At 40.7% G+C, this 15,716-nt stretch overlaps 1 protein-coding gene across 8 annotated transcripts in view; it reads left to right on the top strand.

The window, feature by feature from the left end:
* Positions 1-15,716, top strand: part of LNPEP (leucyl and cystinyl aminopeptidase) — a 62,938-nt gene that overhangs the window by 41,314 nt on the left and 5,908 nt on the right. For all 8 annotated transcript variants that reach the window (XM_040090150.2, XM_040090156.2, XM_040090155.2 and 5 more), the window contains 5 exons: positions 7,420-7,551; positions 10,233-10,364; positions 11,514-11,674; positions 14,191-14,279; positions 14,978-15,158. In XM_040090150.2, coding sequence (XP_039946084.1) covers positions 7,420-7,551; positions 10,233-10,364; positions 11,514-11,674; positions 14,191-14,279; positions 14,978-15,158 — 695 coding nt within the window. The remainder of the gene's footprint in view (positions 1-7,419; positions 7,552-10,232; positions 10,365-11,513; positions 11,675-14,190; positions 14,280-14,977; positions 15,159-15,716) is intronic.

Genomic DNA, 15,716 nt, shown 5'->3' with positions numbered 1-15,716 from the left:
TGCCTCGGGCCCCCGATGTTCCTGAGCTTGAGCTGTGTGGGTTTGCTGCTGCTGGATCCTGTTTTGTTGTGGGGCACAGGATTCTGAGCCCATCTTTGAGTTTCCCTGCTGGGGCGCAGAGGTTTGCCATTTTGTCATACTTAAATGTCATTCATTCCTCTAATGGTAACCTTTCTTGCATCTGGGACATGGTTTACTAGTTTTTTTGTTCCCTCGTTTATTCTTTGAGCACTGCTTTTTCACATGACCTTCTTCTCCACGGTCAAAATATTTGACTATTGCCCTAGCAACCTGTAGCTGTTGAGCTAAAGCGGTTGCTAGTAAATCTGTGTTGTATTGTTCCATACCAGCATGTGCACAAGCTTTGATAAAAGTCATGTAAGGAAACATCAGGTTTGTCTTTAACTAGATCAAGTGCCTTGTGACAGACAGGATTGGCATTTTTGTAAGCTAAGGGTTTGAGTAAAATTTCTGCTGCATCTGGTAAATCAGTTTGCCTTGTTACAGTTTGCAGACGGTCAGTAAAAGTAAGTAAGACTCTTGAGGTCCCTGCCTTGTAGTAGAGAAGCCAGATTCAGTTTTATTAACATATAGCACTCTTTTCGGAGCTCTTATAGCCTGCGCCCTTGCTTGGTTGTATGTTTCTGGGGGCATTCTTAACTGTTTTCTTATCATTGTCTGTCTCCAGTCTCTGCTTCTTATCGCAGCATTAGCACTAGTGTTTATGTTAGCCCACGCTTGATCTTCACAAAGCTGGTTGTACTCTGTCCACCATATACAATATTGTGTTGCTGGTATAATCTGTTTAAATAAAGCTTTCTAGTCAGCAGGTAGCATAATGTAGCTCTCTGTGATAGTTTTTCTAAGCCTCAATGTATAGGAAGATTGCAAATCATTCTCTTTCATAGATTTTCTTAATTCTTTAATCATTTCATAGGAAAGTTGCTCATGTCGAGACTAAGCCTTGTCATGCCTTGATAAACCTCAGACAAAGGATGGAGCAATTCAACATCCTCTTGAAGCAAAGCTGTTTTTTTCAACAGATATTTGAAAAGTCTTTTGGCTCAGGGAGCAGCAAAAATTCAGTCACAAAGGGCTGTTTTGGCACCTTTGCCTCAGTAGATGGTGCTGCAGCCATAATTTTCAGCTGTTGTGATAGTATTTTAGAGTATGAATCACAGAATATGAATTGATTTCTTTTTCCTCCCCAGTGGTCCCCTGTACATGCAAAGAAGGCAAATTAGAACATGAAAGCATTGCTCTGGGTGTGGGGGAAGTGTCTGCAGGAGAATTTAGAGCTGGGAGTACTATGTCTTCAAAATTATGAAAAGCTTGCAATGCAGATTATGCAATTTTTCATAAATTCATTTGAGTTAATCTCAGGCATATGTGTTTGACGTGCTTTTAAAGCATCCCCCACTAACTTCCAGTGATCGAGGTCGTAGGAGCCTTTAGACTGTACAAGGGACAGTTAGTTTTCACCCATACAAGGAGTTGTATTAGTTTATTTTCCTGAATTTTATGATTTTGCTCCTTTGCTACTCATAAGTAGTCTTTATGGAAGGCTTCTCATTTAGAGATACTGTCGCCCATTTTATGTGTCACTAACCTTTTTATTAGCCAGCAATGAAAGGTCATCTTCAGCAATGCTTGAAGCTCACCATTGGTACAGTCGGGATGCGCTGCTGGTCCAGGATTGCCTTAGGAGATTGTATGTCCCTGTTCAAGGAGCCATTCGCAAGTGCTTGAAAGAAACATAGTCCCTAGTCGCAGTATAACTAGAGACATTTATTAAAAGTGTACATAGCTTTTACAATATTTTCACCATCAGGTTAGTGCTGCGACCACTGACTGCTGAAGGCCAGCCACTGAGGCTCTTCAGGGTGCTGCGACTTTCCACAGCGAGTCAGTCGTCTTTACCAGGACACCCTCTTCTCCAGAGGCAGGGGCACACCTAAGTGATTTGCACTTTTGTGAAGGTTGCCAGGGCAACTGAGCCCAAAGGCTCTCAGTGCCTGTGGAGGCAAAGCTGGTAGGTCAGCTCAGCTGGGCTGCTTCTTCCAGGGCAGCTTTCTCTTCAGGCAGCACAGGAAAAAAGAGGCAGGAAATTCTCCGGAGCCTTCTTTTTTCTCAGGAACCGACGACCAAAGAACCCGGAGGGTCCCAACCACCCTGGTTATATAGGGAACTAGGGGGCTGGGATTTGCCCCTTGGGCCAATGGGGTTAAAGAAACAACCAGTCAGGGGAAGCATCTAAAATGGACCAATGGGGGAAACAGGAAAACTAGGAAGTACAGGAAGACCCTGGGGGGGTTAAAGAATCTCCTTGCTGGCAAGGGCTCATGGGTTTTTACCACCATATGTTCTCCCTAACCAAAGAGCATGTGTTTCAGGGAGACTCCCTATGGGAAGCCTCACTGCTTCACAGCTCACTTTTCCTCCAGGGGAAGGCACAGTTCCCTGTGGGGGCCTCTGTGGCTCCCACAGGTTAGAATAGCATGAGCCTGGATAACCCGTAGTATAATTGTTAATATGCTTGCTAACCAATAATTTTCGCGATCAGTTCTCTAGTAGCAGCATCAGACTTTTCTCAAAGATAAATGCTTATATAATAGAACTTATACAGAACTTGTTGAGAGGGCTTTAAACCAGGTTTGAAGGGGGAAGGGGATGCAGCTGGACTGTCTGGAAGCAGGCCCAAGGGTTGCAAGGCTGAGTCAGGGGTGAAATCAGTAGCCCAGCTGAGGTGCCCATATACCAATGCACGCAGCATGGGTAACAAAGAGGAAGAGCTGGAGGCCATGGGGCAACAGCAGAGCTGTGATGTAGCTGCCATCACGGAAACATGGTGGGATGAGTCACATGGCTGGAGCACTGCACTCTGTGGCTACAAGCTCTTCAGAAGAGACAGGAAAGGGAGAAGAGGTGGAGGGGTGGCCCTTTATATTAAGCAGACTTTTGATACTGTAGGAGTTGAAACTAAGGAAGATGGAGTTGAATGCCTATGGGTAAGAATTAAGGGTAAGGCCAACAAGGCTGACATCCTGCTGGGAGTCTGTTATCGTCCACCTAACCAGGAGGAAGAGGTGGACAACTTAATCTATAAGCAGCTAGGTAGTGTTTCAAGATCATCAGCCCTTGTTCTTGTGGGTGACTTCAACCTACCAGACATTTGCTGGGAACTTAATACAGCAGAAAAGAGGCAGTCCAGGAAATTTTTAGAGTGTATGGAAGACAAGTTTTTGTTGCAGCTGGTGAGTGAGCCCACCAGGGGAAGGACTATGTTATATCTGCTTTTTGCAAACAGATGGACTGGTGGGAGATGTGGTGGTTGGAGGCCGATTGGGGCAAAGTGATCATGAAATAATAGAGTTCTCAATATTTGGTGAAGTCAGGAGGAGCACCAGTAAAACTCTTGCATTGGACTTCCAGAGGGCAGGCTTTGGCCTGTTTAGGAGACTTATTCAGAACATCCCTTGGGAAGTAGCTCTTAAAAACAAAAGAGTACAGGAAAGCTGGGCATGCCTCAAAACAGAGATTTCGAGGGCACAGGAACAGGCTGTCCCTGTGTGCCGAAAGGTAAGTCGACGGGGTAAACATACAGCCTGGATGAGCAAGGAGGTTTTGGAGGAACTTAGGAATAAAAAGAGGACGTATCAGCTTTGGAAGGGGGGTCAGGACTCTCAGGAAGTATTTAAGGGAGCTGCTAAAGCATGTGGGAGAAAAATCAGGGAGGCCAAAGCTCAGTTCGAACTTAGAATGGCAACTTCTGTAAAGGATAATAAGAAATGTTTTTACAAATATATTAATGGTAAAAGGAAGGGTAAGACCAACCTTTGTTCTTTACTGGACAAGGGAGGGAACTTAATATCTGCAGATGAGGAGAAGGCAGAAGTGCTTAATGACTACTTTGCCTCAGTTTTTAGTAAGGAGATGACTTGCCTTCAAGACAGCTGCCCTCCTGAGCTGGTAGATGGTGTCATGGAGCAGAATGGTCCCCTCATTATCCAAGAGGTGGCAGTCAGAGAACCGCTGAAATGCCTGGATATCCATAAATCTATGGGACCAGATGGGATCCATCCCAGGGTGATGAGAGAACTGGCAGATGAGCTTGCTAAGCCACTCTCCATCATCTACCATCAGTCTTGGCTGACTGATGAGGTTCCGGATGACTGGAAGCTGGCCAATGTGACACCTGTTCACAAAAAGGGTGCAAAAGAGGATCCTGGTAATTATAGACCAGTCAGTCTGACCTCAGTACCTGGCAAGATAATGGAATAGTTCATATTAAGTGCCATCACACAGAATTTACAGGATGGCCAGGGTATCAGACCCAGCCAGCATGGGTTTAGGAGGGGTAGGTCATGTTTGACCAACCTGATCTCCTTTTATGACCAGGTGACCCACCTGGTGGATGCAGGAAGGGCTGTGGATGTTGTCTGTTTGGACTTCAGCAAGGCCTTTGACACTGTCTCCCACAGCACACTCCAGGATAAGCTGTCAGCCCGTGGCTTGGACAGGAGCACTCTTCCCTGGGTCAGGAGCTGCCTGGATGGCCGGGCCCAGAGAGTGGTGGTGAATGGTGCTGCATCCAGCTGGGGCCAGTCACCAGTGGTGTCCCTCAGAGGTCTGTGCTGGGGCCAGTTCTGTTCAATATCTTTATTGATGACATGGATGAAGGCATGGAGTCTTTCATTAGCAAATTTGCAGATGACACTAAGTTGGGAGCATGTGTCAACCTGTTGGAAGGATGAAGGGCTTTGCAGAAAGACCTGGAATGGTTGGACAGATGGGCAGAGTCCAATAGGATGAGGTTTACTAAGTCCAAGTGCCGAGTCCTGCACTTTGGCCACAATAACCCCCTGCAGCGTTACAGGCTGGGGATGGTGTGGCTGGACAGTGCCCAGGAGGAAAGGGACCTGGGGGCACTGGTGACAGCAGCTGAACATGAGCCAGCAGTGTGCCCAGGTGGCCAAGAGGGCCAATGGCATCCTGGCCTGGATCAGGAATGGTGTGGCCAGCAGGAGCAGGGAGGTCATTCTTCCTCTGTACTCGGCACTGGTGAGGCCAAACCTTGAGTATTGTGTCCAGTTCTGGGCCCCTCAGTTTAGGAAGGACGTTGAGATGCTTGAGCACATCCAGAGGAGGGCAAAGAAGCTGGTGAGGGTCTTGGAGCACAAGCCATATGAAGAATGACTGAGGGAACTGGGGTTGTTTAGCCTGGAGAAAAGGAGACTCAGAGGTGACCTTGTCACACTCTACAGCTTCCTGAAGGGTGGCTGTGGTCAGCTGCAGGTTGGTCTCTTTCTTCAGGCAACAGCCGACAGAACAAGAAGACACGGTCTCAAGCTGCGACAAGGGAGATATAGGCTGGATATTAGGAGAAAGTTTTTCACTGAAAGAGTGATAAAGTACTGGAATGGCTTGCCCAGGGAGGTGGTGGAGTCACCATCCCTAGATGTGTTTAAAAAAAGACTGGATGTGGCACTTGGTGTCATGGTCTAGTTGAGGTAATACAGATGGGTTGGACTCGATGATCTTGAAGGTCTCTTCCAACCTAAAAATTCTGTGATTCTGTAATAGTTCTATCTGCAAACTGCTCTGCACCTTCCACCTGTTAGATTTTTAAAAACTTCATTACATCTCTGCTGACTTGACTGAATAGTCTAACTAAATGCTCTTTGTTCTCTCAGTTACAAGTTCCCTTTGTTTTCTTTCCCTACTTGAGGTAACTCATGTCTTCCCATCATCATGGTAGATGCTTGTGTCTGAATCAGTTTCAGTTTTTACGAATGAGTGGATGTGGCATAAAAGTATTGAATAGTCCACCACAAAGGATTCTGATAGCATTGAGTTACACTTAATGCTAAGTACTGCTCCCACAGGCACTTCTCTTTACATATATGGCTGAAGGATAGAATCTTTCTGATATAATAGTGTAGTTAGTATTTACACACTCATTCAGGTACTAAATGACCTAGCTTTTTAGACACTGGAAAGCATGATGGATTCAAACTTGGTCTCTCTTCTCTAAGGAAAGGATATCATCTGCTGCTATTAAACTTTCTTGTCACTGAGAGTGACAGGCACATAAACAAATGTTAGTGGAATTAAGTGTAGGGGGTTGTGGAGAGACTAATTTTCCATTTCTGAATAAAGATATCTCCAAGGAGAAGACATACATGAGCCCCAAAATCAGCTTTTAGGAGTGTATTTGCCTTAGTCATGGGATTAAATACCTAATTTGTACTGAGTGTTTCCTGCTTTGTAGATTGTGTTCTTCTCAGCATTCTGGAGAAGTAAGAGTTTTGAGTTCTTAAATCATTCTTACTAGTATTAAGAAACTTGAGTTGCTACCCTGGTCCAGTAGAATTCTTTTACAGCACTGGATGTTTCAAAACTTCTTCATTTGGTCCAGTTTGGTTGTTCAGCTGGATTGTCACCAAGAGTATGTAGCCATTCTGCTTGTTGGGTGCATATGTGCTGAGGGTGGGACACAAAAGTAGTGTCCTTTTTTAACAAGGACACAACTAAGATCTGTGTACTTTTATTCCAAAAGCTGTGTGACAAGCTGCCTTGACCAATATATAATTTCATTGTTTGATGGTTCCAGAATGTGTTTTGGTAAAAAATAAAGGACATCACCCAGAACCTCTCCATTCAAGAAGAATAGCCATAGCATTTTAAACTTCAGCTTTAAAAGTTATTTTTATTTTATTTCACAGAGGGGTTTTATGGGTTTGTTTTGTTGTTGTTGTTCTGTGATTTGGTGGTTTTGTTTGTTTGTGTTTGTTTGTTTGTTTGTTTTAACTCTCTACTGTGTAGAGAACTGTTTGTTTGTCTTGATGGAATGAAATGGACAAATACTGATATGATCAGCTTCTTTACAGTGTTTGGGGTTTTCTTGTTCTGGTACCAATGTATTAAATTCAAATATCCTCATTCTAGAAGAAAAGAAGTAAGAGACTTTTGTAATCACTAGATAGGATGCTGTTTACATTCTCCAAACATTACAGTAGTGAATAATTTCTCTAGACTTCATGCTTAAAGCACATCAAAGTCATATTTTTTTATTCCATGCCTCCTGTAAATGAACTGATATTTCATGTCAGTTCACCAGGATATGACTGGTGAGCCAAATGGGGAATTTGACACACACACACTTAGAAGTTGCATTTTTGTCTAGTGCCATTGACGCACTTGCCTGAGACGGGCTTAAGCGTCTGTATAATGATGCAAACTCAAAAGTGAGATTCCACTGTTAAAATGTGGCAGGGAAATAGTAGCTTTTATAAATTATACCCTGACAATACTTTTGCTGCTTAGAGCAGTAGAGGAGCAAAGCAGAGACAACTTTTACTTTTCTGCTTAACATGTACATTTCAGCTTCTTCAACAGTTAAAAATGTTTCTCTTCTAGGATGAAGATTTCCTTACTTTAATTTTCAAGGCTATGATGAAGGATACCTTGAATTCTTCACATCCAGTCTCTTCTGCTGTTCAGTCTTCAGAGCAGATTGAAGAAATGTTTGATAGTCTTTCTTATATCAAGGTAACTGTAAAAATACTGCAAAATATTTGGAAAATGATACATTAACTCTTGAAAATATGAATGTGAAATCACAAGTAAATAAGCATGTATTGACAAACCTTTGGAGGTTAGTTACGCCCAACTCAGACAGTGCAGGATTTCTCAATAATGTTTTGAGCATCTACATAGCATTTAATTAGGAAAATATTATATATATATGTATTTATGGCTTTACCATCTTTTTGAATGGTTAAGCACAAAATATAATACTCGTGAAATTGGAAGAGGAGAACCAAGAGGTGAAGCAGCATAACCAGTTACGCGTATATTCTTCTGATAGCAGACTGTAACAAGTGATTAAAAAAAGACTAAAAACAAAACACCAACGTAATCATTCAATCTTACACTCTCCCTGGTTTAAAAAAGCCCCAGTATTTTAGAGAAATCTTGAACTGGAGGCTTGCCTCTAAATGCAAATTATTTTACTGCATATCCTGATTGACTGAAACGTAATTATTTCTAATGTCTAGTGAAAGTTGTGTGTGAGGCTAATGTTTCTAAAGCGTCTGAATGCCTTGCTTAAAAATGCATGGGAGAAGAAATACCTGTATTTGCAAAATTTGTATTCACATTGTCTCAGGTTTTAAATAGCAGATTTTGATAGTGTTGGAGGAAGACCTTTTGTTTGTTTATTTTGGATTAGCTGACATTTCTTCCATCACTGTCTTGTACTTTCATCTAATTAGAAAGCATGGAGACAGCTATTTTCTGCTAGAAAACAGTAAAATACTACATCTTCTTCTGCTTAGTGGAATGCAGTTCCCATGTCTTGGTTTGTTTACTCCGGCTTCTTTTTGCAAGTCTCAATTGGTCAACACATGTCTTCTGGCATCCTTGAATAGTATGGGATGCCAAATAGACCTACAGTGGTGACATGCTTCCATTTATTTTGAACTCTGTTTTCTCAACTGCAAGAACAGATATGTGTGATTTTCAGGTTACTTTGCTTGCCAAATGAATTTGGATTCTCTCTTTTTATCAAAAGGCATGACTGTTGTTTCATGCTTCAGAGGTGCTGTAATTCCTATTTTGGTGAGCTTCTGGAAGCTATGCATTTGGCACAATCATGTCTGTAGCCAACTAACTTTAGAGATACAAATTCTGTCAGACTGATTGAAACTTCTCTATATAATTTTAATGGAGGAGTCCTTAAGTGATTGGATTGGAGTTTTAGCCAATTAGTGTAACATTTTATTTGGAGAATTATTTTATTACTTCATTGCTACTAATAAGTTTGTACACATTGCAAATAGAATTATACCAAGCTACATCTTTAAGAGCTGACCAAAAGAGGTTTTTCACATTGTCAGACATACTGTTTTCATGGCTGCTTTCTAAGCTTCAGAGGATTTCATTGCATATCTTTTCATTCGTGCATGAAATTTTTGTATTCCACTACTCTTGTCTCTCTAGCTTACATAGAGTTCTTGGCGATTCGCATGAGAAGACACTTGCAATGTAGTCCATAATAAGCAAAGGGTTGTCTGTTACTGAACTGTAAAACATAATTTGTTTTACTGGACTGCCAACTGACACGTATTAGTAGGTGACCTCTACATTGTACTGTCTGGAATAGAAATAATTGTACAATATTATTTTTAGTCTGACTGTTTTACTGACTATCAGTAAGCCTAACACCCATGGGTGGGACAAGATCCACCTGCAACAACAGTGTATGAAGGATATGACAGTAGGAAAAACAAAGGAGCAGAGCTGTAGGTCAAATATGGATGCATATAGGAAAGGAAATTGTGGCCATATTATTAAAAACTGTGCTAAGGGCTGTTCCTGGTTATTCACCAGGCAGCCTTCAGTTTCAGATAAGATGTTACTCAGATTCCAGAACCTGAGTTTGGAATGTGTGAGAAAAATGCATTATCTCTCTAAAATCTTCTTTTTAGCGTCTTGTTTCTTTCCTAGAAATAGTACCAAAAATATAAAGTGCACCTTTAAACTATTCTTGATCTGTGGCTGCTCATCTGTCTTTAGTTCTATATAATGCAAGTCCTCAGGCAATTTACTTATTGGTGGCTTTGACATAGAAACATTCACAGCCCTTTTCATACTAAAACTACTCAGTTACTACTTTCTTTCTTTACAAGACATGGCTGTATTTAAATGCATCAAAACGTACTTCTGCAGTCAATTCCAGCCTACCAAGTGTGTCTCATCTTTTTCATGTATTTTTAGGTTTTTGACATAATGTACTTCATATGACTGTTAAACACTGACTCACAAGTGCACTTCTGTACCATACAGATGAATATTGGTAATGAAAAATGACAGCCAGCAGAGACATATCAGTAAGAAGGCAATATTTTTCAGATTATGTTAATTGGAAAAAATGTCAAATTTTACAAGTCCATTTTGTAACTGTAGTTTGAGCCCTTAAAAAAATCTTTTTCCAAAGCAGTTGGGAAAAATTTTCTGTAACTGTATTTGGAGTTTATGAAATAGTAAAAGAATATTTTTCCAAAGCAACTGAGTATAAAGGTAATTATGTAAGGATATTATTTGGAAAAATATCTGCTAGCTTCTGACTTACTCCTGTACAGTGAAAGAGCTATAATATGCATGCTTAGAAAAGTTTTGTAACTTCAATTTACTGATTCATTTTCTTTTTTTTTTTTTTCTCCCTAAAGGGGGCTTCACTTCTTTTGATGCTGAAGCATTATCTCACTAAGGATGTTTTCCAAGCTGGCATTGAGGTGTACTTGCATAATCACAATTTTGGAACTGCCCGGAGTGATGACCTGTGGGACAGCATGAATGAGGTATCCATCTTTGATACACTGTTCTTTTTTTTTTTTTTTTTTTTTTTTTTCCCCCCTCTCTCCACTTCTTTAAGCATATCGTAAGTTTTTATTTATTTCCTTGTTTATGAAAAAAAATAGGATAATGGACTGCAGGTAAATACTCTAATTTTTTTTCTCATCCTATTCTAAAGTTCTCTCATATTGATAGAAAGATTACTGAAACTTCTAGAGCCTACATTAAGTATCATCCCAAAAAAGCACTGTGACTGGGTGTGTACTGCCATGCATGTCCATCCAGTATGGACATATCCTCTCTAGAATTACACTGGTAGTGTGTTAAGACCAGAATGAAAGTAATAAAATTCAGGATAAAAATTAGTTTCAAGGAACAGCTAAATCCAGCCTCACAGAGGTCTTGGTTTAATCTCTACTAGTGTAACTTCTTTTGTGATAGCTTCTCTTTTAACAAGTATGTTGAAATTTTGGGAAAGCAGACAGTATAGGCAGCTCTCAAATGATAAGGCAGGCATAAGACTGTGTCTAATTTTAAAATGAGTGTGAAGGGCTCAAAACAGTAAGGGCTTGGGCAGACGAGAGCTAGGGCTAGAGTCAGCAAGGCTGTGGGAAAGAAGCCAGGGAAAAAGAGGGTGGAGAGACAGCAGGAAGGACAGGGGGAGGACTGAGGGTCCAGGGAACTACAGGTGTATTGGCCTGAACTGAGTTCCAGGGAAGGTCACGGAGCAGGTAATTTTTAGTACCATTACACAGCACACACAGGACAACCAGGGAATCAGGCCCAGCCAGCACAGATTTAGGAGGGACAAGTCCTGCCTGACCAACCTGGTCTCCTTTTATGACCAGGTAACCCACCTGGTGGATGACGAAAAGGCTGTGGATATTGTCTGCCTGACCTTCAGCAAAGCCTTTGACACTGTCTCACATGGCATTTTCCTGGAAAAGCTGGCAGCTCATGTCCCTAGACAGGTGCACTCTGCAGAGTTAGAAACTGTCTGCACAGCCAGGCCCAGAGAGTGGAGGGAAATTGACAGGTTTACTGTCAAAATGATTATTTACAGATGCAATATTATGCTACCACTTAATTGGTAACTTGAGAAGAAAGTATTCTCCGTTTGCTATTTTCTTGTTATGTAATGATTGTTTTTACAGATTACCAATGGAACACTAGATGTAAAAAAAATGATGAAGACTTGGATTGTGCATAAAGGATTTCCTTTAGTTACTGTTGTCCGAAAAGGAAAGATTATTTCAGTACAGCAAGAGAAGTTTTTGTATCGTGTGGAACCAGAAAACTGGACATCAGATGCAAGGTTATTACCTTCTTAATACCTTTTATCCATTAATAGCAAACTGCTGTCTTAAACCTTGTACATCTTTCTCACTTATATTCAGGCCGTTTAGTGTTTGCTTTAAAGACAGGTAGTAGAGAATAGAGAATTTACCACAGAAAGTCACACATCTAGTATCTGCCTGAAGGTCCATGTCTGTTTCCACTGAAACAACTGGTAAAAATTGGTGACACCCTTTCTAATCTAAATTCCCTACTGTATCATTTTCCTGAAGCTTTTCAGTCTGACATGGAGTTGGTTTTCAATACCAAAAGGTAGATCTCATAAGTAGAGGTTTCTTTACATTTGAGAAAGTTTTGTTTGTTTAACAAGACTCTGAAGAAAGGTAGGTTGCAGAGGTTTTACAGAAGTTACAGATGCATGTATCCTACTTTAAAGCCTCTGCTTCTTACTTCCAAAACTCAATGTCTACCTTGGGCTTTGCTACATGAAGGTAGAGAAGCTAGAATCAATGCTTTCTTGGCTTCGAAATTTTAAGATGACACTACTGCATGACAAGAAATGACAGAATATATAACAGAGGTAATATACCAAAACCTAAAAGGAAGTACATATGCAAATACTGAAGAAGCAAAGATGTGGCAATTGGTAATTTTAAAGTTTTGTGTACTGCTAATGTAACTTACCTTATGACCCTCAACTTTGTCTTCTAACAAAAATATGTAAATGTGAATTCTTTTGAGATTTTGCTGGTTTTATTCAGTTGCTGGAAGTTTTAGCAGAAACTGAGTCCATTGCATCATCTTACGAAAAATTAGGTCTGTGAAAAAAAATTAGTGTCTTGAAATGTAGGAATTTAGACTGCTTTGTTTCATATTTGTTATGCTGAGAAAGAGAAGCAATGTGGGGTTGAAAGGTAAGGGAAGGATTTTAAGCTAAGTAATTTCTCTTTTTAGTTGATGTAAATTTGGGGCATGAAAAGGTTTTGAAAAAGAGCACTGTGTGAGTCATACATAGAGGGGGTCCCTGTCAAAATCAGATTATTATATGCAGCTTCTTTCATCCCACTCAGATAAGTGTTTTTCTCTAAATAGCCAAGTCCTTGTCATAATTATGGGCTTCCTTACTGTTTATCCTTCCAGCTTGCAGTTCACTTAAGAAAGTCTTTGTAGTATGCAGTTAACTGTGGTTTCTATACCATGATTTGGAATTTGAGTCTGGTACTTGGATAATTTTTTAATTTTAGTTAAAACTTAGAAAAGATCAGAAAAACAATGTTGGACTCAAGTAAAAATAATACTGGATGAATTTCTGATGCAGCCAGAGATTTACTGTCTGTGATTTTGATCAAGCTACCTAGCATGCTGAAACTGGGAAAGAAGTGGAGTCCATCAGGGACCACTGCAGTGTAAGATCTTCACTGGATCTACACGGTGGTATCAAATGTGCCTGAAGAGAATCTGGAGATGACACTAAGCTGAGTGGTGCAGCAGGTGTGCCTGAGGGAAGGGATGTCATCCTGAGAAATCTGGACAAACTCAAGCAATGGGCCCTTGGTGAGGGAAAACCTCTGGTATCAACACAGGCTGGGGAATGAATAAATCAAGAGCAGCCTTGTAAAGAGGTTACATGGGGGCATAGCGGTACTGGACACAGGCCAGCAGTGTGCATTCACAGCCCGGAATTCCAGTTGTATCTTGGGCTGCATTCACAGCAGCATGGGCAGCAGGGCAAGGGAGGGGATTCTGCCCCTCTGCTTTGCTCTAGAGAGAGAGACCCCACCTGGAGCCCTGCATCCATCTCTGGGGTCACAGCACAGGAAGGACATGGACCTGTTGGAGTGAGTCCAGAGTCAGTTCCCAAAAACAATCAGATGGACAGAACACCTCTCCTGTACAAGGGCAGAAGGACAGTTTGGGCTGTTTACCCTGGAGAACAAAAAGCTCTGGGGATGAAAAAAAAAAAAAAAAGGGGGATGAACATAAGGTCTCTGGGGAGACCTCACTGCATTCTTCCAAGTACTTAAAGGAAAGATGGGGACAGACTTTTTAGCAGATCCTGTTGTGATAGGACAAGGAATAATGGTTTTAAAATCAAAGAGGATAGATTTAGACTAGATATAAGGAATAGTATTTCTATGTTAAGGGTGGTGAAACCGTGGCACTTGGTGGCCCAGAGAGGTGGATGATGCCCCATCCCTGAAAACATTCAGGGCCAGGTTGAATGAGACTCTGAGCAACATGAACTAGTTGGAGATATCCCTCCTTATAGCAGGGGAGCTGAACTAGATGACCTTAAAAGGTCTCTTTGAATCCAATCTTTTCTATAAAATTTATCCATTTCTCAACATGGTGGGATATAAAAAATAATTTCTGTGCATGCTGTTCATTCTTTCATCATATTTTGATTATATAAGTGATATTTATACTTCATTATTTTATACAACATTCAGCGATTCTAGTATACGAAAATACTTAAACATTCAAGGGAGATAATATGTATATATCATGTCAGTAAATATTTGTTTTCCTTTGCAGTTACCTGTGGCATATTCCTCTCACTTACATAACAAATAGGTGCAACTTCACACATTGTATTAATGCGTATTTACTGGATCAGAAGTCAGGTACGTGACCAAAAGCTTTGGTAGCAAGTTATGTAATTGTTACAGATATATGATTTTTCTGAGGACACCCTTGAGTTAAGGTGTGAAGCTGAAGACATACAGGGTAAAATATAATTTCAGAGATCCGGGGCAAAGCACTGCTGGTGTTGTCATCATCAGGGAGTTGGTTCCATGTAGCATTGTGGGTGTAAATGAAACAGTTGCTGAAACAGAAGCGCTGGTTTGAAATTTGTGATAGCCTATGCCTCTCATCACAGTGCATACACACAGTCTCTCAAACTGCATGTTCTTTAGAGAGCAAGTTACGTGAAAGTTGATCTGCCGATTTGCTGAAATGTTAGGAAGTAACTTTCCATTGAAATGTTTATTTTATTTAATTGTAGGAAAATACTGTATTTGGAAAAGTAGGTGGGGCTGTTTGAAAGAAGGACTGGACAAAACAAGAAAAATTAACTGATGTAATTTAGGGCAGGCTGTGACTATGTTCATTCAATCAGATGTAGGAAAAAGGATGAGGAAGTACAACCAGGAATTTTTGAGCTGTCTTTCGAAACCTTCGTTCTGGCTTTTCCTTCTTTGTTATAGGGGGAAATAGTGTGAAAGAATTTACTGTCTCTGTGTCTACTTCATAGACTTGGATTTGAACAAACAGTTGTTAAATGTTTGCTTCTGCTAATAATATACTGTCTGTCCACTAGCTGTCATTGAACTTTCAGAAGAGGTGGAATGGATAAAATTCAATGTGGACATGAATGGCTATTACATAGTACACTATGCTGAAGACTGGAAAACACTGATTGATCTGTTGAAAGAAAACCACACTGCTCTGAGTTCTAAAGACAGAGCGAATTTGATCAACAGTATCTTCAACCTTGCACGGTAAGAGTTCTGTATTGGAAAATGTATTTAATATATGTTTCAAGTTTCTTCCAAATCAGACAAGATCAGGCTTAGTTTCTGGAGACAACTGCTTTAGAAAAAGTTTTAATTCAGTCTTCAATAGCCTTGTTGGAACTGTTCACTGATGGTCTAGATGTTATCTCCCTCTTTACAGCATCATCTATTTATTTGGATCACAGAGAGCTCCATGATAGTTTCCATTTCTGGAAGACACTGTTTTCTTTAGTGTCCAATACTTTGCCTGCTAGACTGTTTTCCTGTACTCTAGTGCTCCACTTTGGAAAAGTAAGCTATTTCCCTCTTAAATTTTTACTGGTGCCTTCTCATGTATTTCACCACCACTGTCAGAGCAGGCAAGGCTGAACATTATGAATAGTCTGTTCAGAAGCTGCTATTCTGAGTACCCTTATTTATGATAAATATTTTCAGATGTCCTTGTCACACTTAACCCGTTTTCAGTTTCTGTTAACTGAAGGCATGTTAGTGGCCATTGTTGCTGTGTTGAAATTTGACGGAAGTTAAAACACGAAAATTTCT

Source organism: Hirundo rustica, chromosome Z (genome assembly GCF_015227805.2).
Source record: "Hirundo rustica isolate bHirRus1 chromosome Z, bHirRus1.pri.v3, whole genome shotgun sequence".
Classification (NCBI taxonomy): Eukaryota; Metazoa; Chordata; class Aves; order Passeriformes; family Hirundinidae; genus Hirundo; species Hirundo rustica.
This window is presented reverse-complemented; position numbering and strand designations above follow the sequence as displayed.